The following is a 25753-nucleotide window of genomic DNA, read 5'->3' on the forward strand; positions in this document are numbered from 1 at the left end:
CTACCCATTCCCCTCACCCTCCTTCCTGCCCCTTCCCCTCACCCTCCTTCCTACCCCTTCCCCTCACCCTCCATCCTACCCCTTCCCCTCCATCCTACCCCTTCCCCTCACCCTCCTTCCTACCCATTCCCCTCACCCTCCATCCTACCCCTTCCCCTCACCCTCCTTCCTACCCCTTCCCCTCACCCTCCTTCCTACCCCTTCCCCTCACCCTCCTTCCTACCCCTTCCCCTCACCCTCCTTCCTACCCCTTCCCCTCACCCTCCTTCCTACCCCTTCCTCTCACCCTCCGTCCTACCCCTTCCTCTCACCCTCACTCCCTCACATTTACCATCCACTCCTCTCCGACTCTGGGAGATGTGCTTGTGCGATCTGGACTGTCACTTTCTCCCTCCTGTGAGGTGCACTCGCTGACGGACTCCAGAATCAGACTGCTGTCAGATTCGAGCTCAATCTCCTTGCCATGGCGCACACTGTACACTCTCACCCTCTCCCTACCAGGCTCACAGACCTGGCTCAGGCTTCTCGGCCTTGTCTTGTCAGTCGCACACTCTGAGGAGTTCAGCTCACAGCCCGCATTCCTCTGTGACCGACCAGAATGGAGGTCCGTCCTCATGTGTCCCTGAGCTCCGCACATGCTGCCTTCCAGCTCCTGATGGTGAGAGACAATTTAATAAATCAACGTCCGGCCCGCAGCCTGGGAGTACTGGCTCTGCCCAGAGTGCAGGCATTCCCCACCCCCCACCCCCACGGGCACCGACTCTCCCCGGGGTACATAGAACATAGAAAAATACAGCACAGAACAGGCCCTTCGGCCCACGATGTTGTGCCGAACCTTTGTCCTAGGTTAATCATAGATTATCATTGAATTTTCAGTGCAGAAGGAGGCCATTCGGCCCTTTGAGTCTGCACCAGCTCTTGGAAAGAGCACCCTACCCAAACTCAACACCTCCACCCAACACTAAGGGCAATTCTGGACACGTAAGGGCAATTTATCACGGCCAATCCACCTAACCTGCACATCCCTGGACTGTGGGAGGAAACCGGAGCACCCGGAGGAAACCCACGCAGACACGGGGAGGACGTGCAGACTCCGCACAGACAGTGACCCAAGCCGGAATCGAACCCGGGACCCTGGAGCTGTGAAGCAATTGTGCTATCCACAATGCTACCGGAGAGATAGAGATAGACGGATAGATAGAGATAGACGGAGAGACGGAGATAGACGGAGAGATAGAGATAGACAGAGAGATAGAGATAGACGGAGAGATAGAGATAGACGGAGAGACGGAGAGATAGAGATAGACGGAGAGATAGACGGAGAGATAGAGATAGACGGAGAGACGGAGAGATAGAGATAGACGGATAGACGGAGAGATAGACGGAGAGATAGAGATAGACGGAGAGATAGAGATAGACGGAGAGATAGAGATAGACGGAGAGACGGAGAGATAGAGATAGACGGAGAGATAAACGGAGAGATAGAGATAGACGGAGAGATAGAGATAGACGGAGAGATAGAGATAGACGGAGAGATAGAGATAGACGGAGAGATAGACGGAGAGATGGAGAGACAGAGATAGACGGAGAGATAGACGGAGAGATAGACGGAGAGATAGACGGAGATAGACGGAGAGATAGACGGAGAGATGGAGATAGACGGAGAGATAGACGGAGAGATAGACGGAGAGACGGAGATAGACGGAGAAATAGACGGAGAGACGGAGAGATGGAGAGATAGAGATAGACGGAGAGATAGAGATAGACGGAGAGATAGAGATAGACGGAGAGATAGAGATAGACGGAGAGACGGAGAGATAGAGTTAGACGGAGAGATAGAGATAGACGGAGAGATAGAGATAGACGGAGAGATAGAGATAGACGGAGAGACGGAGAGATAGAGATAGACGGAGAGATAGACGGAGAGATAGAGATAGACGGAGAGACGGAGAGATAGAGATAGACGGATAGACGGAGAGATGGAGATAGACGGAGAGATGGACGGAGAGATGGAGATAGACGGAGAGATAGACGGAGAGATGGAGATAGACGGAGAGATAGACGGAGAGACGGAGATAGACGGAGAGATGGAGATAGACGGAGAGATAGAGATAGACGGAGAGATAGAGATAGACGGAGAGATAGAGATAGACGGAGAGACGGAGATAGACGGAGAGACGGAGATAGACGGAGAGATAGAGATAGACGGAGAGATAGAGATAGACGGAGAGATAGAGATAGACGGAGAGATAGACGGAGAGATAGAGATAGACGGAGAGATAGAGATAGACGGAGAGATAGAGATAGACGGAGAGATAGAGATAGACGGAGAGATAGAGATAGACGGAGAGAGAGATAGACGGAGAGATAGACGGAGAGACGGAGATAGACGGAGAGACGGAGAGATAGACGGAGAGATAGAGATAGACGGAGAGATAGAGATAGACGGAGAGATAGACGGAGAGACGGAGATAGACGGAGAGACGGAGAGATAGACGGAGAGATAGACGGAGAGACGGAGATAGACGGAGAGACGGAGAGATAGACGGAGAGATAGACGGAGAGACGGAGATAGACGGAGAGACGGAGAGATAGACGGAGAGACAGATGGATAGATGGAGATAGACGGATAAATGGAGATAGACGGAGAGACGGAGATAGACGGAGAGATAGAGATAGACGGAGAGATAGACGGATAGACGGAGAGATAGACGGAGAGATAGAGATAGACGGATAGATAGAGATAGACGGAGAGACGGAGATAGACGGAGAGATAGAGATAGACGGAGAGATAGAGATAGACGGAGAGATAGAGATAGACGGAGAGATAGACGGATAGACGGAGAGATAGACGGATAGACGGAGAGACGGAGAGATAGAGATAGACGGAGAGATAGACGGAGAGATAGAGATAGACGGAGAGATAGAGATAGACGGAGAGATAGACGGAGAGATAGAGATAGACGGAGAGATGGACGGAGAGATAGAGATAGACGGATAGACGGAGAGATAGACGGATAGACGGAGAGATAGAGATAGACGTAGAGATAGACGGAGAGATAGAGATAGACGTAGAGATAGACGGAGAGATAGAGATAGACGGAGAGATGGACGGAGAGATAGAGATAGACGTAGAGATGGACGGAGAGATAGAGATAGACGGAGAGATGGACGGAGAGATAGAGATAGACGGAGAGATAGACGGAGAGATAGAGATAGACGGAGAGATGGACGGAGAGATAGAGATAGACGGATAGACGGAGAGATAGACAGATAGACGGAGAGATAGAGATAGACGTAGAGATAGACGGAGAGATAGAGATAGACGTAGAGATAGACGGAGAGATAGAGATAGACGGAGAGATGGACGGAGAGATAGAGATAGACGTAGAGATAGACGGAGAGATGGACGGAGAGATAGAGATAGACGTAGAGATAGACGGAGAGATAGAGATAGACGGAGAGATAGAGATAGACGGAGAGACAGACGGAGATAGACGGAGAGATAGACGGAGAGACGGAGATAGACGGAGAGACGGAGAGATAGACGGAGAGACAGATGGATAGATGGAGATAGACGGATAAATGGAGATAGACGGAGAGACGGAGATAGACGGTGAGATAGAGATAGACGGAGAGATAGACGGATAGACGGAGAGATAGACGGAGAGATAGAGATAGACGGATAGATAGAGATAGACGGAGAGACGGAGATAGACGGAGAGATAGAGATAGACGGAGAGATAGAGATAGACGGAGAGATAGAGATAGACGGATAGATAGAGATAGACGGAGAGACGGAGATAGACGGAGAGATAGAGATAGACGGAGAGATAGAGATAGACGGAGAGATAGACGGATAGACGGAGAGATAGACGGATAGACGGAGAGACGGAGAGATAGAGATAGACGGAGAGATAGACGGAGAGATAGAGATAGACGGAGAGATAGAGATAGACGGAGAGATAGAGATAGACGGAGAGATAGACGGAGAGATAGAGATAGACGGAGAGATAGACGGAGAGATAGAGATAGACGGATAGACGGAGAGATAGACGGATAGACGGAGAGATAGAGATAGACGTAGAGATAGACGGAGAGATAGAGATAGACGGAGAGATGGACGGAGAGATAGAGATAGACGTAGAGATGGACGGAGAGATAGAGATAGACGGAGAGATAGAGATAGACGGAGAGATAGAGATAGACGGAGAGACGTAGAGATAGACGGAGAGATAGAGATAGACGGAGAGATAGAGATAGACGGAGAGATAGAGATAGACGGAGAGATAGAGATAGACGGAGAGACGTAGAGATAGACGGAGAGATAGAGATAGACGGAGAGATGGACGGAGAGATAGAGATAGAGATAGACGGAGAGATAGAGATAGACGGAGAGATAGACGGATAGACGGAGAGACGGAGAGATAGAGATAGACGGAGAGATAGAGATAGACGGAGAGACGTAGAGATAGACGGAGAGATAGAGATAGACGGAGAGACGGAGAGATAGAGATAGACGGAGAGATAGAGATAGACGGAGAGATAGAGATAGACGGAGAGACGTAGAGATAGACGGAGAGATAGAGATAGACGGAGAGATGGACGGAGAGATAGAGATAGAGATAGACGGAGAGATAGAGATAGACGGAGAGATACAGATAGACGGAGAGACGGAGAGATAGAGATAGACGGAGAGATAGAGATAGACGGAGAGATAGAGATAGACGGAGAGATAGAGATAGACGGAGAGATAGACGGAGAGATAGAGATAGACGGAGAGACGGAGAGATAGAGATAGACGGATAGACGGAGAGATAGACGGAGAGATAGAGATAGACGGAGAGATAGAGATAGACGGAGAGACGTAGAGATAGACGGAGAGATAGAGATAGACGGAGAGATGGACGGAGAGATAGAGATAGAGATAGACGGAGAGATAGAGATAGACGGAGAGATACAGATAGACGGAGAGACGGAGAGATAGAGATAGACGGAGAGATAGAGATAGACGGAGAGATAGAGATAGACGGAGAGACGGAGAGATAGTGATAGACGGAGAGATAGACGGAGAGATAGAGATAGACGGAGAGACGGAGAGATAGAGATAGACGGATAGACGGAGAGATAGACGGAGAGATAGAGATAGACGGAGAGATAGAGATAGACGGAGAGATAGAGATAGACGGAGAGACGGAGAGATAGACGGAGAGATAGACGGAGAGATAGAGATAGACGGAGAGATAGAGATAGACGGAGAGATAGAGATAGACGGAGAGACGGAGAGATAGACGGAGAGATAAACGGAGAGATAGAGATAGACGGAGAGATAGAGATAGACGGAGAGATAGAGATAGACGGAGAGATAGAGATAGACGGAGAGATAGACGGAGAGATGGAGAGACAGAGATAGACGGAGAGATAGACGGAGAGATAGACGGAGAGATAGACGGAGATAGACGGAGAGATAGACGGAGAGATGGAGATAGACGGAGAGATAGACGGAGAGATAGACGGAGAGACGGAGATAGACGGAGAAATAGACGGAGAGACGGAGAGATGGAGAGATAGAGATAGACGGAGAGATAGAGATAGACGGAGAGATAGAGATAGACGGAGAGATAGAGATAGACGGAGAGACGGAGAGATAGAGTTAGACGGAGAGATAGAGATAGACGGAGAGATAGAGATAGACGGAGAGATAGAGATAGACGGAGAGACGGAGAGATAGAGATAGACGGAGAGATAGACGGAGAGATAGAGATAGACGGAGAGACGGAGAGATAGAGATAGACGGATAGACGGAGAGATGGAGATAGACGGAGAGATGGACGGAGAGATGGAGATAGACGGAGAGATAGACGGAGAGATGGAGATAGACGGAGAGATAGACGGAGAGACGGAGATAGACGGAGAGATGGAGATAGACGGAGAGATAGAGATAGACGGAGAGATAGAGATAGACGGAGAGATAGAGATAGACGGAGAGACGGAGATAGACGGAGAGACGGAGATAGACGGAGAGATGGAGATAGACGGAGAGATAGAGATAGACGGAGAGATAGAGATAGACGGAGAGATAGAGATAGACGGAGAGATAGAGATAGACGGAGAGATAGACGGAGAGACGGAGATAGACGGAGATAGACGGAGAGACGGAGATAGACGGAGAGATAGAGATAGACGGAGAGATAGAGATAGACGGAGAGATAGAGATAGACGGAGAGAGAGATAGACGGAGAGATAGACGGAGAGACGGAGATAGACGGAGAGACGGAGAGATAGACGGAGAGATAGAGATAGACGGAGAGATAGAGATAGACGGAGAGATAGACGGAGAGACGGAGATAGACGGAGAGACGGAGAGATAGACGGAGAGATAGACGGAGAGACGGAGATAGACGGAGAGACAGACGGAGATAGACGGAGAGATAGACGGAGAGACGGAGATAGACGGAGAGACGGAGAGATAGACGGAGAGACAGATGGATAGATGGAGATAGACGGATAAATGGAGATAGACGGAGAGACGGAGATAGACGGAGAGATAGAGATAGACGGAGAGATAGACGGAGAGACGGAGATAGACGGAGAGATAGAGATAGACGGATAGATAGAGATAGACGGAGAGATAGAGATAGACGGAGAGATAGACGGATAGACGGAGAGATAGACGGATAGACGGAGAGACGGAGAGATAGAGATAGACGGAGAGATAGACGGAGAGATAGAGATAGACGGAGAGATAGACGGAGAGATAGAGATAGACGGAGAGATGGACGGAGAGATAGAGATAGACGGATAGACGGAGAGATAGACGGATAGACGGAGAGATAGAGATAGACGTAGAGATAGACGGAGAGATAGAGATAGACGTAGAGATAGACGGAGAGATAGAGATAGACGGAGAGATGGACGGAGAGATAGAGATAGACGTAGAGATGGACGGAGAGATAGAGATAGACGGAGAGATGGACGGAGAGATAGAGATAGACGTAGAGATAGACGGAGAGATAGAGATAGACGGAGAGATGGACGGAGAGATAGAGATAGACGGAGATAGACGGAGAAATAGACGGAGAGACGGAGAGATGGAGAGATAGAGATAGACGGAGAGATAGAGATAGACGGAGAGATACAGATAGACGGAGAGACGGAGAGATAGAGATAGACGGAGAGATAGAGATAGACGGAGAGATAGAGATAGACGGAGAGATAGAGATAGACGGAGAGATAGAGATAGACGGAGAGACGGAGAGATAGAGATAGACGGAGAGATAGACGGAGAGATAGAGATAGACGGAGAGACGGAGAGATAGAGATAGACGGATAGACGGAGAGATAGACGGAGAGATAGAGATAGACGGAGAGATAGAGATAGACGGAGAGATAGAGATAGACGGAGAGACGGAGAGATAGAGATAGACGGAGAGATAAACGGAGAGATAGAGATAGACGGAGAGATAGAGATAGACGGAGAGATAGAGATAGACGGAGAGATAGACGGAGAGATGGAGAGACAGAGATAGACGGAGAGATAGACGGAGAGATAGACGGAGAGATAGACGGAGATAGACGGAGAGATAGACGGAGAGATGGAGATAGACGGAGAGATAGACGGAGAGATAGACGGAGAGACGGAGATAGACGGAGAAATAGACGGAGAGACGGAGAGATGGAGAGATAGAGATAGACGGAGAGATAGAGATAGACGGAGAGATAGAGATAGACGGAGAGATAGAGATAGACGGAGAGACGGAGAGATAGAGTTAGACGGAGAGATAGAGATAGACGGAGAGATAGAGATAGACGGAGAGATAGAGATAGACGGAGAGATAGAGATAGACGGAGAGACGGAGAGATAGAGATAGACGGAGAGATAGACGGAGAGATAGAGATAGACGGAGAGACGGAGAGATAGAGATAGACGGATAGACGGAGAGATGGAGATAGACGGAGAGATGGACGGAGAGATGGAGATAGACGGAGAGATAGACGGAGAGATGGAGATAGACGGAGAGATAGACGGAGAGACGGAGATAGACGGAGAGATGGAGATAGACGGAGAGATAGAGATAGACGGAGAGATAGAGATAGACGGAGAGATAGAGATAGACGGAGAGACGGAGATAGACGGAGAGACGGAGATAGACGGAGAGATGGAGATAGACGGAGAGATAGAGATAGACGGAGAGATAGAGATAGACGGAGAGATAGACGGAGAGACGGAGATAGACGGAGATAGACGGAGAGACGGAGATAGACGGAGAGATAGAGATAGACGGAGAGATAGAGATAGACGGAGAGATAGAGATAGACGGAGAGATAGAGATAGACGGAGAGAGAGATAGACGGAGAGATAGACGGAGAGACGGAGATAGACGGAGAGACGGAGAGATAGACGGAGAGATAGAGATAGACGGAGAGATAGAGATAGACGGAGAGATAGACGGAGAGACGGAGATAGACGGAGAGACGGAGAGATAGACGGAGAGATAGACGGAGAGACGGAGATAGACGGAGTGACGGAGAGATAGACGGAGAGATAGACGGAGAGACGGAGAGACGGAGAGATAGACGGAGAGACAGATGGATAGATGGAGATAGACGGATAAATGGAGATAGACGGAGAGACGGAGATAGACGGTGAGATAGAGATAGACGGAGAGATAGACGGATAGACGGAGAGATAGACGGAGAGATAGAGATAGACGGATAGATAGAGATAGACGGAGAGACGGAGATAGACGGAGAGATAGAGATAGACGGAGAGATAGAGATAGACGGAGAGATAGAGATAGACGGAGAGATAGACGGATAGACGGAGAGATAGACGGATAGACGGAGAGACGGAGAGATAGAGATAGATGGAGAGATAGACGGAGAGATAGAGATAGACGGAGAGATAGAGATAGACGGAGAGATAGACGGAGAGATGGAGATAGACGGAGAGATGGACGGAGAGATAGAGATAGACGGATAGACGGAGAGATAGACGGATAGACGGAGAGATAGAGATAGACGTAGAGATAGACGGAGAGATAGAGATAGACGTAGAGATAGACGGAGAGATAGAGATAGACGGAGAGATGGACGGAGAGATAGAGATAGACGTAGAGATGGACGGAGAGATAGAGATAGACGGAGAGATGGACGGAGAGATAGAGATAGACGTAGAGATAGACGGAGAGATAGAGATAGACGGAGAGATGGACGGAGAGATAGAGATAGACGGAGAGACAGACGGAGATAGACGGAGAGATAGACGGAGAGACGGAGAGACGGAGAGATAGACGGAGAGACAGATGGATAGATGGAGATAGACGGATAAATGGAGATAGACGGAGAGACGGAGATAGACGGAGAGATAGAGATAGACGGAGAGATAGACGGATAGACGGAGAGATAGACGGAGAGATAGAGATAGACGGATAGATAGAGATAGACGGAGAGACGGAGATAGACGGAGAGATAGAGATAGACGGAGAGATAGAGATAGACGGAGAGATAGACGGATAGACGGAGAGATAGAGATAGACGGATAGATAGAGATAGACGGAGAGACGGAGATAGACGGAGAGATAGAGATAGACGGAGAGATAGAGATAGACGGAGAGATAGACGGATAGACGGAGAGATAGACGGATAGACGGAGAGACGGAGAGATAGAGATAGACGGAGAGATAGACGGAGAGATAGAGATAGACGGAGAGATAGAGATAGACGGAGAGATAGACGGAGAGATAGAGATAGACGGAGAGATGGACGGAGAGATAGAGATAGACGGATAGACGGAGAGATAGACGGATAGACGGAGAGATAGACGGAGAGATAGAGATAGACGGAGAGATAGACGGAGAGATAGAGATAGACGGAGAGATGGACGGAGAGATAGAGATAGACGGATAGACGGAGAGATAGACGGATAGACGGAGAGATAGAGATAGACGTAGAGATAGACGGAGAGATAGAGATAGACGTAGAGATGGACGGAGAGATAGAGATAGACGGAGAGATGGACGGAGAGATAGAGATAGACGGAGAGATGGACGGAGAGATAGAGATAGACGGAGAGATGGACGGAGAGATAGAGATAGACGGAGAGATGGACGGAGAGATAGAGATAGACGGAGAGATGGACGGAGAGATAGAGATAGACGGAGAGATAGAGATAGACGGAGAGATGGACGGAGAGATAGACGGATAGACGGAGAGATAGAGAGAGACGGAGAGATAGAGATAGACGGAGAGATGGACGGAGAGATAGAGATAGACGGAGAGATGGACGGAGAGATAGAGATAGACGGAGAGATGGACGGAGAGATAGAGATAGACGGAGAGATAGAGATAGACGTAGAGATAGACGTAGAGATAGACGGAGAGATAGAGATAGACGGAGAGATGGACGGAGAGATAGAGATAGACGGAGAGATGGACGGAGAGATAGAGATAGACGGAGAGATGGACGGAGAGATAGAGATAGACGGAGAGACAGACGGAGATAGACGGAGAGATAGACGGAGAGACGGAGATAGACGGAGAGACGGAGAGATAGACGGAGAGACAGATGGAGATAGACGGATAAATGGAGATAGACGGAGAGACGGAGATAGACGGAGAGATAGAGATAGACGGAGAGATAGACGGATAGACGGAGAGATAGACGGAGAGATAGAGATAGACGGATAGATAGAGATAGACGGAGAGACGGAGATAGACGGAGAGACGGAGAGATAGAGATAGACGGAGAGATAGAGATAGACGGAGAGATAGAGATAGACGGAGAGATAGAGATAGACGGAGAGATAGACGGATAGACGGAGAGATAGAGATAGACGGAGAGATAGACGGATAGACGGAGAGATAGACGGATAGACGGAGAGACGGAGAGATAGAGATAGACGGAGAGATAGACGGTGCCCTTAAGAACAAATAAATCTACACTATATCATTTTACCGTAATCCATGTACCAATCCAATAGCTGCTTGAAGGTCCCTAATGTTTCCGACTCAACTACTTCCACAGGCAGTGCATTCCATGCCCCCACTGCTCTCTGGGTAAAGAACCTACCTCTGATATCCCTCCTATATCTTCCACCTTTCACCTTAAATTTATGTCCCCTTGTAATGGTTTGTTCCACCCGGGGAAAAAGCCTCTGACTGTCTACTCCATCTATTCTCCTGATCATCTTATAAACCTCTATCAAGACGCCCCTCATCCTTCTCCGTTCTAATGAGAAAAGGCCTAGCACCCTCAACCTTTCCTCGTAAGACCTACTCTCCATTCCAGGCAACATCCTGGTAAATCTCCTTTGCACCTTTTCCAAAGCTTCCACATCCTTCCTAAAATGAGGCGACCAGAACTGTACACAGTACTCCAAATGTGGCCTTACCAAAGTTTTGTACAGCTGCATCATCACCGCACGGCTCTTAAATTCAATCCCTCTGTTAATGAACGCGAGCACACCACAGGCCTTCTTCACAACTCTATCCACTTGAGTGGCAACTTTCAAAGATGTATGAACATAGACCCCAAGATCTCTCTGCTCCTCCACATTGCCAAGAACTCAACCGTTAACCCTGTATTCCGCATTCATATTTGTCCTTCCAAAATGAACAACCTCACACTTTTCAGGGTTAAACTCCATCTGCCACTTCTCAGCCCAGCTCTGCATCCTATCTATGTCTCTTTGCAGCCGACAACAGCCCTCCTCACTATCCACAACTCCACCAATCTTCGTATCGTCTGCAAATTTACTGACCCACCCTTCAACTCCCTCATCCAAGTCATTAATGAAAATCACAAACAGCAGAGGACCCAGAACTGATCCCCACGGGCACCGACTCTCCCCTGGGTACGGGTCCCCCCACGGGCACTGACTCTCCCCGGGGTACGGGTCCCCCCCCCCCCCCCACAGGCACTGACTCTCCCCGGGGTACGGGTCCCCCCCACGGGCACCGACTCTCCCCGGGGTACGGGTCCCCCTCACGGGCACCGACTCTCCCGGGGTACGGGTCCCCCCACGGGCACCGATTCTCCCTGGTATATGTGTGCCCATCTCCACCACCCCCCCCCCCCCCCACCCCCATGAGCACCAGGGGGAATGACTCTCACTGGGGCTGAATGGGCCTCCTCCTGTTCCTCTGTAACAGGCTGGAGAGGGGCTGAATGGGCCTCCTCCTGTTCCTGTGTAACAGGCTGGAGAGGGGCTGAATGGGGTCTCCTCCTGTTCCTGTGCAACAGGCTGGAGAGGGGCTGAATGGGCCTCCTCCTGTTCCTGTGTAACAGGCTGGAGACGGGCTGAATGGGCCTCCTCCTGTTCCTCTGTAACAGGCTGGAGAGGGGCTGAATGGGCCTCCTCCTGTTCCTGTGTAACAGACTGGAGAGGGGCTGAATGGGCCTCCTGTTCCTGTGTAACAGGCTGGAGAGGGGCTGAATGGGGCTCCTCCTGTTCCTGGGTAACAGGCTGGAGAGGGGCTGAATGGGCCTCCTCCTGGTCCTCTGTAACAGGCTGGAGAGGGGCTGAATGGGCCTCCTCCTGTTCCTGTGTAACAGACTGGAGAGGGGCTGAATGGGCCTCCTGTTCCTGTGTAACAGACTGGAGAGGGGCTGAATGGGCCTCCTGTTCCTGTGTAACAGGCTGGAGAGGGGCTGAATGGGGCTCCTCCTGTTCCTGGGTAACAGGCTGGAGAGGGGCTGAATGGGCCTCCTCCTGGTCCACTGTAACAGGCTGGAGAGGGGCTGAATGGGCCTCCTCCTGTTCCTGTGTAACAGACTGGAGAGGGGCTGAATGGGCCTCCTCCTGTTCCTGGGTAACAGGCTGGAGAGGGGCTGAATGGGCCTCCTCCTGGTCCTGTGTAACGGGCTGAATGGGGTTTCTCCTGTTCCTGGGTAACAGGCTGGAGAGGGGCTGAATGGGGCCTCCTCCTGTTCCTGTGTAACAGGCTGGAGAGGGGCTGAATGGGCCTCCTCCTGTTCCTGTGTAACAGGCTGGAGAGGGGCTGAATGGGCCTCCTCCTGTTCCTGTGTAACAGGCTGGAGAGGGGCTGAATGGCGTCCTTCTGATCCTCCGTTCCACTCCCTCACCTTGCGAATAGACTTACCATCAGGGTGTCGGGCGACGGTGTGACCTTTGTCTGATTCTCAGTCCTCCCATCAGGCTGGTGTCCCGGGGGAGCTGTTCCCGCTGGCAGGCCTGTGCTGGCTTCGCTGCTCTGGTACTGACTGTATGTGGAGTAGTAACTCTGACTTGAGCTGAAATCCACTTCATAGTAACACATTCCTGAGGGGGAGGGAAGTCACACAGAGAGGTTCAGATCCCAGACGGGACAGAAAGGAGGGGACGGGGCCACGGTGTCTTCAGGTTAATGAATAATGGGGAGATTATTGGCACTGGGGGTTGCGGTAATACCCCTTACAAATACCCCTTAAACAATGATATGCAGTACAGTGACACAGTCACCCTTAACTGCTATCTTTATTCCCACTCAAACAACAGAAGCATCTCAGCTCCCAATCCACTTTCAAATACAGTTAGCAGACCCAGACGTACGTGTTTAAGAGGTGTTCTCTGAGACTGACTTGAACAATCTCCGCCCCTCTGCTAAGATGGCCGCAGCTCCAACACCAGGGGGCAACCCCTCCGCCGTGCAAATCGATGCACGCACGGCAACGATTGCAAGGGATTCCATTGGGAATCCCGCAATCGGGCCTGTCCATACCTCTCACCTGCAGGAATTTACTTTAACAGTGACCCACCTGTACCCCGCCCGGTTATGTTGACCCGCCATTGCTGTGATGAATACGGGGATTGTTGTATATGTCCTTGGTGCAGTAAGGGTTAAAATCCTGGGTCAGTAGAACAAAGAACAAAGAAAATTCCAGCACAGGAACAGGCCCTTCGGCCCTCCCAGCCTGCGCCGATCCAGATCCTTTATCTAAACCTGTCGCCTATTTTCCAAGGATCTACTTCCCTCTGTTCCCCGCCCGTTCATATATCTGTCTCGATGCATCTTAAATGATGCTATCGTGCCCGCCTCTACCACCTCCGCTGGCAAAGCGATCGGGCCGCCATTTTGAGCGGGTGGCCCGATCGCGAGGTCCCGTGCTGACAACCCTGCCAGGCGCCGGGCCAGTTTTCTTCTTCGCTAACGTGGGATTCTCCGCCTCATCGGGAATACGGCCGCCAGCGGCGTCAGGCGCAGACTTTCGCCCAATGTCGCCAACCATCTACTCCCCGGGGGAACCCTCTTAATCCAAACAGGAATCCATTAGCCCAAGCTTTTACAAGGCTTTAATTGCACCTCTGGCTACAAAAAAGCCTCGATGTTTTGCAAACCAGGATTTTTACAAATATTATGCAGCAGTCACACACACTATATACAGCAAAATATAGATAGATTGGAGAGTTGGGCAGAGAAATGGCAGATGGAGTTCAATCCAGGCAATTGCGAGGTGATGCATTTTGGAAGATCTAATTCAAGAGCGGACTATACGGTCAATGGAAGAGTCCTGGGGAAAATTGATGCCCAGAGAGATCTGGGAGTTCAGGTCCATTGTACCCTGAAGGTGGCAACGCAGGTCGATAGAGTGGTCAAGAAGGCATACAGCATGCTTGCCTTCATCGGACGAGGTATTAAGTACAAGAGTCGGCAGGTCATGTTACAGTTGTACCGGACTTTCGTTAGGCCACATTTGGAATACTGCGTGCAGTTCTGGTCGCCACATTACCAGAAGGATGTGGATGCTTTCGAGAGGGTGCAGAGGAGGTTCACCAGGATGTTGCCTGCTATGGAGGGTGCTGGCTATGAAGAAAGGTTGAGTAGATTAGGATTGTTTTTGTTGGAAAGACGGAGGTTGAGGGGGGACCTGATTGAGGTCTACAAAATTATGAGAGGTATGGACAGGGTGGATAGCAACAAGCTTTTTCCAAGAGTGGGGGTGTCAATTACAAGGGGTCACGATTTCAAGGTGAGAGGGGGAAAGTTTAAGGGAGATGTGCGTGGAAAGTTTTTTACGCAGAGGGTGGTGGGTGCCTGGAACGCTTTGCCAGCGGAGGTGGTAGAGGCGGGCAAGGTAGCATCATTTAAGATGCATCTAGACAGATATATGAACGGGCGGGGAACAGAGGGAAGTAGATCCTTGGGAAATAGAAGACAGGTTTAGATAAAGGATCTGGATCGGCGCAGGCTGGGAGGGCCGAAGGGCCGGTTCCTGTGCTGTAATTTTCTTTGTAATGGGCGAGGTACTAAATGAATACTTTGCATCAGTATTCACCAAAGAGAAGAAATTGGTAGATGTTGAGTCTGGAGAAGGGGGTGCAGATAGCCTGGGTCACATTGAGATCCAAAAAGACGAGGTGTTGGGCGTCTTGAAAAATATTAAGGTAGATAAGTCCCCAGGGCCGGATGGGATCTACCCCAGAATACTGAAGGAGGCTGGAGAGGAAATTGCTGAGGCCTTGACAGAAATCTTTGGATCCTCACTGTCTTCAGGTGATGTCCCGGAGAACTGGAGAATAGCCAATGTTGTTCCTCTGTTTAAGAAGGGTAGCAAGGATAATCCAGGGAACTACAGGCCGGTGAGCCTTACGTCAGTGGTAGGGAAATTACTGGAGAGAATTCTTCGAGACAGGATCTACTCCCATTTGGAAGCAAATGGACGTATTAGTGAGAGGCAGCATGGTTTTGTGAAGGGGAGGTCGTGTCTCACTAACTTGATAGAGTTTTTCGAAGAGGTCACAAAGATGATTGATGCAGGTAAGGCAGTGGATGTTGTTTATATGGACTTCAGTAAGGCCTTTGACAAGGTCCCTCATGGTAGACTAGTACAAAAGGTGAAGTCACACGGGATCAGGGGTGAGCTAGCAAGGTGGATACAGAACTGGCTCGGTCATAGAAGGCAGAGAGTAGCAATGGAAGGATGCTTTTCTAATTGGAGGGCTGTGACCAGTGGTGTTCCACAGGGATCAGTGCTGGGACCTTTGCTGTTTGTAGTACATATAAATGATTTGGAGGAAAATGTAACTGGTCTGATTAGTAAGTTTGCAGACGACACAAAGGTTGGTGGAATTGCGGATAGCGATGAGGACTGTCAGAGGATACAGCAGGATTTAGATTGTCTGGAGACTTGGGCGGAGAGATGACAGATGGAGTTTAATCTGGACAAATGTGAGGTAATGCATTTTGGAAGGTCTAATGCAGGTAGGGAATATACAGTGAATGGTAGAACCCTCAAGAGTATTGAAAGTCAGAGAGATCTAGGTGTACAGGTCCACAGGTCACTGAAAGGGGCAACACAGGCGGAGAAGGTAGTCAAGAAGGCATACGGCATGCTTGCCTTCATTGGCCGGGGCATTGAGTATAAGAATTGGCAAGTCATGTTGCAGCTGTATAGAACCTTAGTTAGGCCACACTTGGAGAATAGTGTTCAATTCTGGTCGCCACACTACCAGAAGCATGTGGAGGCTTTGGAGAGGGTGCAGAAGAGATTTACCAGAATGTTGCCTGGTATGGAGGGCATTAGCTATGAGGAGCGGTTGAATAAACTCGGTTTGTTCTCACTGGAACGAAGGAGGTTGAGGGGCGACCTGATAGAGGTCTACAAAATTATGAGGGGCATAGGCAGAGTGGATAGTCAAAGGCTTTTCCCCAGGGTAGAGGGGTCAGTTACTAGGGGGCATAGGTTTAAAGTGCGAGGGGCAAGGTTTAGAGGAGATGTACGAGGCCAGTTTTTTACACAGAGGGTAGTGGGTGCCTGGAACTCGCTACCGGAGGAGGTGGTGGAAGCAGGGACGATAGTGACATTTAAGGGGCATCTTGACAAATATATGAATAGGATGGGAATAGAGGGATACGGACCCAGGAAGTGTAGAAGATTGTAGTTTAGTCGGGCAGCATGGTCGGCACGGGCTTGGAGGGCCGAAGGGCCTGTTCCTGTGATGTAATTTTCTTTGTTCTTTGTTCTACTAACCCAGGATTTTAACCCTTACTGCACCAAGGACATACACAACAATCCCCGTATTCATCACAGCAATGGCGGGTCAACATAACCGGGCGGGGTACAGGTGGGTCACTGTTAAAGTAAATTACTGCAGGTGCTGGAAATCCGACCTAAAAACAGAACTTGCTGGAAAAACTCAGTGTGTGTCAAGCGGGAAAGAGAATGAATGCGGAATCTGTACGACCCTTCTCTAGAGCTGGAGATTGGGAGAAATGGGGTGGGTTTTACAACTGTTGAAGAGAGGGAGCGACGCACAGCACAATGTCAGGGATAGAAGGGAGTGCCAGAGATAGATTGCACACAGGAGACAGGAGGCGTGTTAATGGTAGTGTCACCGACCAAGGCAGGTGCTAATAGCGGCACACAGGCTAGATCGGAGAGTGTTTTAGCAGCAGAACGAGGGTCAGGCCTCAACGAAAGCCACATCAAGCACAGGTTACAGAACAGCCCTTGTAGAGGGCCGGGGGGGGGGCGGGAATGAAGTTGTTGAATTCATTGCTGAGCGCTGTAAGGTGCCCAATCGGAAGACAAAGTGCTGCTCCTCCAGCTTGCGGTGGGGCCAAGGACGGACGTGTGGGCGCGGCAGCAGGACGGTGAGATGAAGGACTTCCGCTGGCGGCCATGGAGTGAGTGGTCGCACATTTGGTGGGTCCCGCTCGAGGTGGATTTGTGCGGTCTTTCCCTGCCCAAAGGGTGTGGTATTTGAGGGCAAAAGGTGCAGCAGTGCTCAGGGAAGGGAATACTCCGTAGGGGTGTATGGCTCAGGAGTGTCCGGGGAAGGGAATACTCCTCTGGTGAGCCTGGTGCATGGATCAGTAGGCGAGGAGCGCCACCAGGAAGAGCAGCTGGAGCTGGAGGATCTTTACCAAGATGGCGGAGGGCAAGGGGGTGGCGCTGCTCGCCCAGTGGTCGACGGAGCAGCTGGTGAAGTCCTTGACCAACACGCTCCTGCAGCAGAGGAAAGAGTCCCTGGAGGACCAGGGCCACGGTGGTGGAACTGCGGAGATCTGGGACTGAGCAAGGGGAGCAGGGGCTGGAGGCCCAGGGCCGAGTGAGACACAAAGTGGAGGAGGCGGTGGGGGAGCACGAGGAGCAGTTGGCCTCGTTGGTGACGGAGGCGGGGGGGGGGGGGGGGGGGGTGATGTGGGCAAGGTGGACGAGCTGGCGAACCGCTCCAGGAGGCAGAATGGGGGGGACCGTGCAGATGCCTGAAGGCTGCTGTGTATGCGGCGAGACTGTTGGAGATGGGGCGGCTTTTGACCGGTCCCTCGAGGTGGACCGAGCTGCACAGGCCGCTCCGCAGGTGGGCGAGCCACACAGGCCGCTCCGCAGGTGGACCGCAGGTGGGCGAGCCACACAGGCCGCTCCGCAGGTGGACCGCAGAAGGGCGAGCCACACAGGCCGCTCCGCAGGTGGACCGCAGGCGGGCGAGCCACACAGGCCGCTCCGCAGGTGGACCGCAGGCGGGCGAGCCACACAGGCCGCTCCGCAGGTGGACCGCAGGCGGGCGAGCCACACAGGCCGCTCCACAGGAGGCCGCAGGTGGGTGAGCCGCTGGGGGCGGTGGTGGTGCGGCTGCTTCGCTTTTTGGATGAGGAAACGACCATGCGGTCACATAACAGACTCGAGAGGGGCTGAATGGGCCTCCTCCTGTTCCTGTGTAACAGGCTGGAGAGGGGCTGAATGGGCCTCCTCCTGTTCCTGTGTAACAGGCTGGAGAGGGGCTGAATGGGCCTCCTCCTGTTCCTGTGTAACAGGCTGGAGAGGGGCTGAATGGGCCTCCTTCTGTTCCTGTGTAACAGGCTGGAGAGGGGCTGAATGGACCTCCTCCTGTTCCTGTGTAACAGGCTGGAGAGGGGCTGAATGGGCCTCCTCCTGTTCCTGTGTAACAGGCTGGAGAGGGGCTGAATGGGCCTCCTGTTCCTGTGCAACAGGCTGGAGAGGGGCTGAATGGACCTCCTCCTGTTCCTGTGTAACAGGCTGGAGAGGGGCTGAATGGGCCTCCTCCTGTTCCTGTGTAACAGGCTGGAGAGGGGCTGAATGGACCTCCTCCTGTTCCTGTGTAACAGGCTGGAGAGGGGCTGAATGGGCCTCCTCCTGTTCCTGTGTAACAGGCTGGAGAGGGGCTGAATGGGCCTCCTCCTGTTCCTGTGTAACAGGCTGGAGAGGGGCTGAATGGGCCTCCTCCTGTTCCTGTGTAACAGGCTGGAGAGGGGCTGAATGGGGCCTCCTCCTGTTCCTGTGTAACAGGCTGGAGAGGGGCTGAATGGGCCTCCTCCTGTTCCTGTGTAACAGGCTGGAGAGGGGCTGAATGGTCCTCCCCCTGTTCCTGGGTAACAAGCTGGAGAGGGGCTGAATGGGCCTCCTCCTGTTCCTGTGTAACAGGCTGGAGAGGGGCTGAATGGGCCTCCTCCTGTTCCTGTGTAACAGGCTGGAGAGGGGCTGAATGGGCCTCCTCCTGTTCCTGGGTAACAGGCTGGAGAGGGGCTGAATGGGCCTCCTGTTCCTGTGTAACAGGCTGGAGAGGGGCTGAATGGGCCTCCTCCTGTTCCTGTGTAACAGGCTGGAGAGGGGCTGAATGGGCCTCCTCCTGTTCCTGTGTAACAGGCTGGAGAGGGGCTGAATGGTCCTCCCCCTGTTCCTGGGTAACAAGCTGGAGAGGGGCTGAATGGGCCTCCTTCTGTTCCTGTGTAACAGGCTGGAGAGGGGCTGAATGGGCCTCCTCCTGTTCCTGTGTAACAGGCTGGAGAGGGGCTGAATGGGCCTCCTCCTGTTCCTGTGTAACAGGCTGGAGAGGGGCTGAATGGTCCTCCCCCTGTTCCTGGGTAACAAGCTGGAGAGGGGCTGAATGGGCCTCCTTCTGTTCCTGTGTAACAGGCTGGAGAGGGGCTGAATGGGCCTCCTCCTGTTCCTGTGTAACAGGCTGGAGAGGGGCTGAATGGGCCTCCTCCTGTTCCTGTGTAACAGGCTGGAGAGGGGCTGAATGGGCCTCCTTCTGTTCCTGTGTAACAGGCTGGAGAGGGGCTGAATGGGCCTCCTCCTGTTCCTGTGTAACAGGCTGGAGAGGGGCTGAATGGGCCTCCTCCTGTTCCTGTGTAACAGGCTGGAGAGGGGCTGAATGGTCCTCCCCCTGTTCCTGGGTAACAAGCTGGAGAGGGGCTGAATGGGCCTCCTTCTGTTCCTGTGTAACAGGCTGGAGAGGGGCTGAATGGGCCTCCTCCTGTTCCTGTGTAACAGGCTGGAGAGGGGCTGAATGGGCCTCCTCCAGTTGCTGTGTAACAGGCTGTAGAGGGGCTGAATGGGTCTCCTCCTGTTCCTGTGTAACAGGCTGGAGAGGGGCTGAATGGACCTCCTCCTGTTCCTGTGTAACAGGCTGGAGAGGGGCTGAATGGGCCTCCTCCTGTTCCTGTGTAACAGGCTGGAGAGGGGCTGAATGGGCCTCCTCCTGTTCCTGTGTAACAGGCTGGAGAGGGGCTGAATGGGCCTCCTCCTGTTCCTGTGTAACAGGCTGGAGAGGGGCTGAATGGGCCTCCTCCTGTTCCTGTGTAACAGGCTGGAGAGGGGCTGAATGGGCCTCCTCCTGTTCCTGTGTAACAGGCTGGAGAGGGGCTGAATGGGCCTCCTCCAGTTGCTGTGTAACAGGCTGGAGAGGGGCTGATTGGGTCTCCTCCTGTTCCTGTGTAACAGGCTGGAGAGGGGCTGAATGGGCCTCCTGTTCCTGTGTAACAGGCTGGAGAGGGGCTGAATGGGCCTCCTGTTACTGTGTAACAGGCTGGAGAGGGGCTGAATGGACCTCCTCCTGTTCCTGTGTAACAGGCTGGAGAGGGGCTGAATGGGCCTCCTCCTGTTCCTGTGTAACAGGCTGGAGAGGGGCTGAATGGACCTCCTCCTGTTCCTGTGTAACAGGCTGGAGAGGGGCTGAATGGGCCTCCTCCTGTTCCTGTGTAACAGGCTGGAGAGGGGCTGAATGGGCCTCCTCCTGTTCCTGTGTAACAGGCTGGAGAGGGGCTGAATGGGCCTCCTCCTGTTCCTGTGTAACAGGCTGGAGAGGGGCTGAATGGGCCTCCTGTTCCTGTGTAACAGGCTGGAGAGGGGCTGAATGGGCCTCCTCCTGTTCCTGTGTAACAGGCTGGAGAGGGGCTGAATGGGCCTCCTCCTGTTCCTGTGTAACAGGCTGGAGAGGGGCTGAATGGGCCTCCTCCTGTTCCTGTGTAACAGGCTGGAGAGGGGCTGAATGGGGCCTCCTCCTGTTCCTGTGTAACAGGCTGGAGAGGGGCTGAATGGGCCTCCTCCTGTTCCTGTGTAACAGGCTGGAGAGGGGCTGAATGGTCCTCCCCCTGTTCCTGGGTAACAAGCTGGAGAGGGGCTGAATGGGCCTCCTTCTGTTCCTGTGTAACAGGCTGGAGAGGGGCTGAATGGGCCTCCTCCTGTTCCTGTGTAACAGGCTGGAGAGGGGCTGAATGGGCCTCCTCCTGTTCCTGGGTAACAGGCTGGAGAGGGGCTGAATGGGCCTCCTGTTCCTTTGTAACAGGCTGGAGAGGGGCTGAATGGGCCTCCTCCTGTTCCTGTGTAACAGGCTGGAGAGGGGCTGAATGGGCCTCCTCCTGTTCCTGTGTAACAGGCTGGAGAGGGGCTGAATGGTCCTCCCCCTGTTCCTGGGTAACAAGCTGGAGAGGGGCTGAATGGGCCTCCTTCTGTTCCTGTGTAACAGGCTGGAGAGGGGCTGAATGGGCCTCCTCCTGTTCCTGTGTAACGGGCTGGAGAGGGGCTGAATGGGCCTCCTCCTGTTCCTGTGTAACAGGCTGGAGAGGGGCTGAATGGGGCCTCCTCCTGTTCCTGTGTAACAGGCTGGAGAGGGGCTGAATGGGCCTCCTCCTGTTCCTGTGTAACAGGCTGGAGAGGGGCTGAATGGGCCTCCTTCTGTTCCTGTGTAACAGGCTGGAGAGGGGCTGAATGGACCTCCTCCTGTTCCTGTGTAACAGGCTGGAGAGGGGCTGAATGGGCCTCCTCCTGTTCCTGTGTAACAGGCTGGAGAGGGGCTGAATGGGCCTCCTGTTCCTGTGTAACAGGCTGGAGAGGGGCTGAATGGACCTCCTCCTGTTCCTGTGTAACAGGCTGGAGAGGGGCTGAATGGGCCTCCTCCTGTTCCTGTGTAACAGGCTGGAGAGGGGCTGAATGGACCTCCTCCTGTTCCTGTGTAACAGGCTGGAGAGGGGCTGAATGGGCCTCCTCCTGTTCCTGTGTAACAGGCTGGAGAGGGGCTGAATGGGCCTCCTCCTGTTCCTGTGTAACAGGCTGGAGAGGGGCTGAATGGGCCTCCTCCTGTTCCTGTGTAACAGGCTGGAGAGGGGCTGAATGGGGCCTCCTCCTGTTCCTGTGTAACAGGCTGGAGATGGGCTGAATGGGCCTCCTCCTGTTCCTGTGTAACAGGCTGGAGAGGGGCTGAATGGTCCTCCCCCTGTTCCTGGGTAACAAGCTGGAGAGGGGCTGAATGGGCCTCCTTCTGTTCCTGTGTAACAGGCTGGAGAGGGGCTGAATGGGCCTCCTCCTGTTCCTGTGTAACAGGCTGGAGAGGGGCTGAATGGGCCTCCTCCTGTTCCTGGGTAACAGGCTGGAGAGGGGCTGAATGGGCCTCCTGTTCCTGTGTAACAGGCTGGAGAGGGGCTGAATGGGCCTCCTCCTGTTCCTGTGTAACAGGCTGGAGAGGGGCTGAATGGGCCTCCTCCTGTTCCTGTGTAACAGGCTGGAGAGGGGCTGAATGGTCCTCCCCCTGTTCCTGGGTAACAAGCTGGAGAGGGGCTGAATGGGCCTCCTTCTGTTCCTGTGTAACAGGCTGGAGAGGGGCTGAATGGGCCTCCTCCTGTTCCTGTGTAACAGGCTGGAGAGGGGCTGAATGGGCCTCCTCCTGTTCCTGTGTAACAGGCTGGAGAGGGGCTGAATGGTCCTCCCCCTGTTCCTGGGTAACAAGCTGGAGAGGGGCTGAATGGGCCTCCTTCTGTTCCTGTGTAACAGGCTGGAGAGGGGCTGAATGGGCCTCCTCCTGTTCCTGTGTAACAGGCTGGAGAGGGGCTGAATGGGCCTCCTCCTGTTCCTGTGTAACAGGCTGGAGAGGGGCTGAATGGGCCTCCTTCTGTTCCTGTGTAACAGGCTGGAGAGGGGCTGAATGGGCCTCCTCCTGTTCCTGTGTAACAGGCTGGAGAGGGGCTGAATGGGCCTCCTCCTGTTCCTGTGTAACAGGCTGGAGAGGGGCTGAATGGTCCTCCCCCTGTTCCTGGGTAACAAGCTGGAGAGGGGCTGAATGGGCCTCCTTCTGTTCCTGTGTAACAGGCTGGAGAGGGGCTGAATGGGCCTCCTCCTGTTCCTGTGTAACAGGCTGGAGAGGGGCTGAATGGGCCTCCTCCAGTTGCTGTGTAACAGGCTGTAGAGGGGCTGAATGGGTCTCCTCCTGTTCCTGTGTAACAGGCTGGAGAGGGGCTGAATGGACCTCCTCCTGTTCCTGTGTAACAGGCTGGAGAGGGGTGAATGGGCCTCCTCCTGTTCCTGTGTAACAGGCTGGAGAGGGGCTGAATGGGCCTCCTCCTGTTCCTGTGTAACAGGCTGGAGAGGGGCTGAATGGGCCTCCTCCTGTTCCTGTGTAACAGGCTGGAGAGGGGCTGAATGGGCCTCCTCCTGTTCCTGTGTAACAGGCTGGAGAGGGGCTGAATGGGCCTCCTCCTGTTCCTGTGTAACAGGCTGGAGAGGGGCTGAATGGGCCTCCTCCTGTTCCTGTGTAACAGGCTGGAGAGGGGCTGAATGGGCCTCCTCCTGTTCCTGTGTAACAGTCTGGAGAGGGGCTGAATGGTCCTCCTCCTGTTCCTGTGTAACAGGCTGGAGAGGGGCTGAATGGGCCTCCTCCAGTTGCTGTGTAACAGGCTGGAGAGGGGCTGATTGGGTCTCCTCCTGTTCCTGTGTAACAGGCTGGAGAGGGGCTGAATGGGCCTCCTGTTCCTGTGTAACAGGCTGGAGAGGGGCTGAATGGGCCTCCTGTTCCTGTGTAACAGGCTGGAGAGGGGCTGAATGGACCTCCTCCTGTTCCTGTGTAACAGGCTGGAGAGGGGCTGAATGGGCCTCCTCCTGTTCCTGTGTAACAGGCTGGAGAGGGGCTGAATGGACCTCCTCCTGTTCCTGTGTAACAGGCTGGAGAGGGGCTGAATGGGCCTCCTCCTGTTCCTGTGTAACAGGCTGGAGAGGGGCTGAATGGGCCTCCTCCTGTTCCTGTGTAACAGGCTGGAGAGGGGCTGAATGGGCCTCCTCCTGTTCCTGTGTAACAGGCTGGAGAGGGGCTGAATGGGCCTCCTGTTCCTGTGTAACAGGCTGGAGAGGGGCTGAATGGGCCTCCTCCTGTTCCTGTGTAACAGGCTGGAGAGGGGCTGAATGGGCCTCCTCCTGTTCCTGTGTAACAGGCTGGAGAGGGGCTGAATGGGCCTCCTCCTGTTCCTGTGTAACAGGCTGGAGAGGGGCTGAATGGGGCCTCCTCCTGTTCCTGTGTAACAGGCTGGAGAGGGGCTGAATGGGCCTCCTCCTGTTCCTGTGTAACAGGCTGGAGAGGGGCTGAATGGTCCTCCCCCTGTTCCTGGGTAACAAGCTGGAGAGGGGCTGAATGGGCCTCCTTCTGTTCCTGTGTAACAGGCTGGAGAGGGGCTGAATGGGCCTCCTCCTGTTCCTGTGTAACAGGCTGGAGAGGGGCTGAATGGGCCTCCTCCTGTTCCTGGGTAACAGGCTGGAGAGGGGCTGAATGGGCCTCCTGTTCCTTTGTAACAGGCTGGAGAGGGGCTGAATGGGCCTCCTCCTGTTCCTGTGTAACAGGCTGGAGAGGGGCTGAATGGGCCTCCTCCTGTTCCTGTGTAACAGGCTGGAGAGGGGCTGAATGGTCCTCCCCCTGTTCCTGGGTAACAAGCTGGAGAGGGGCTGAATGGGCCTCCTTCTGTTCCTGTGTAACAGGCTGGAGAGGGGCTGAATGGGCCTCCTCCTGTTCCTGTGTAACGGGCTGGAGAGGGGCTGAATGGGCCTCCTCCTGTTCCTGTGTAACAGGCTGGAGAGGGGCTGAATGGTCCTCCCCCTGTTCCTGGGTAACAAGCTGGAGAGGGGCTGAATGGGCCTCCTTCTGTTCCTGTGTAACAGGCTGGAGAGGGGCTGAATGGGCCTCCTCCTGTTCCTGTGTAACAGGCTGGAGAGCGGCTGAATGGGCCTCCTCCTGTTCCTGTGTAACAGGCTGGAGAGGGGCTGAATGGGCCTCCTCCTGTTCCTGTGTAACAGGCTGGAGAGGGGCTGAATGGTCCTCCCCCTGTTCCTGGGTAACAAGCTGGAGAGGGGCTGAATGGGCCTCCTTCTGTTCCTGTGTAACAGGCTGGAGAGGGGCTGAATGGGCCTCCTCCTGTTCCTGTGTAACAGGCTGGAGAGGGGCTGAATGGGCCTCCTCCAGTTGCTGTGTAACAGGCTGGAGAGGGGCTGAATGGGTCTCCTCCTGTTCCTGTGTAACAGGCTGGAGAGGGGCTGAATGGACCTCCTCCTGTTCCTGTGTAACAGGCTGGAGAGGGGCTGAATGGGCCTCCTCCTGTTCCTGTGTAACAGGCTGGAGAGGGGCTGAATGGGCCTCCTCCTGTTCCTGTGTAACAGGCTGGAGAGGGGCTGAATGGGCCTCCTCCTGTTCCTGTGTAACAGGCTGGAGAGGGGCTGAATGGGTCTCCTCCTGTTCCTGTGTAACAGGCTGGA

At 53.3% G+C, this 25753-nt stretch overlaps 1 protein-coding gene across 1 annotated transcript in view; it reads right to left on the reverse strand.

Annotated features, from left to right (window-relative positions):
* LOC140396616 (inactive serine/threonine-protein kinase TEX14-like) overlaps positions 1-25753 on the reverse strand; it is a 255190-nt gene that overhangs the window by 71918 nt on the left and 157519 nt on the right. Inside the window, exons 13-14 of the mRNA XM_072485410.1 lie at positions 13105-13283; positions 332-652 (exon numbers count right to left, since the gene is read on the reverse strand). Of these exons, the coding sequence (XP_072341511.1) occupies positions 332-652; positions 13105-13283 (500 nt within the window). The remainder of the gene's footprint in view (positions 1-331; positions 653-13104; positions 13284-25753) is intronic.

The sequence above is a fragment of the Scyliorhinus torazame genome, chromosome 19 (genome assembly GCF_047496885.1).
Source record: "Scyliorhinus torazame isolate Kashiwa2021f chromosome 19, sScyTor2.1, whole genome shotgun sequence".
Taxonomy (NCBI): domain Eukaryota; kingdom Metazoa; phylum Chordata; class Chondrichthyes; order Carcharhiniformes; family Scyliorhinidae; genus Scyliorhinus; species Scyliorhinus torazame.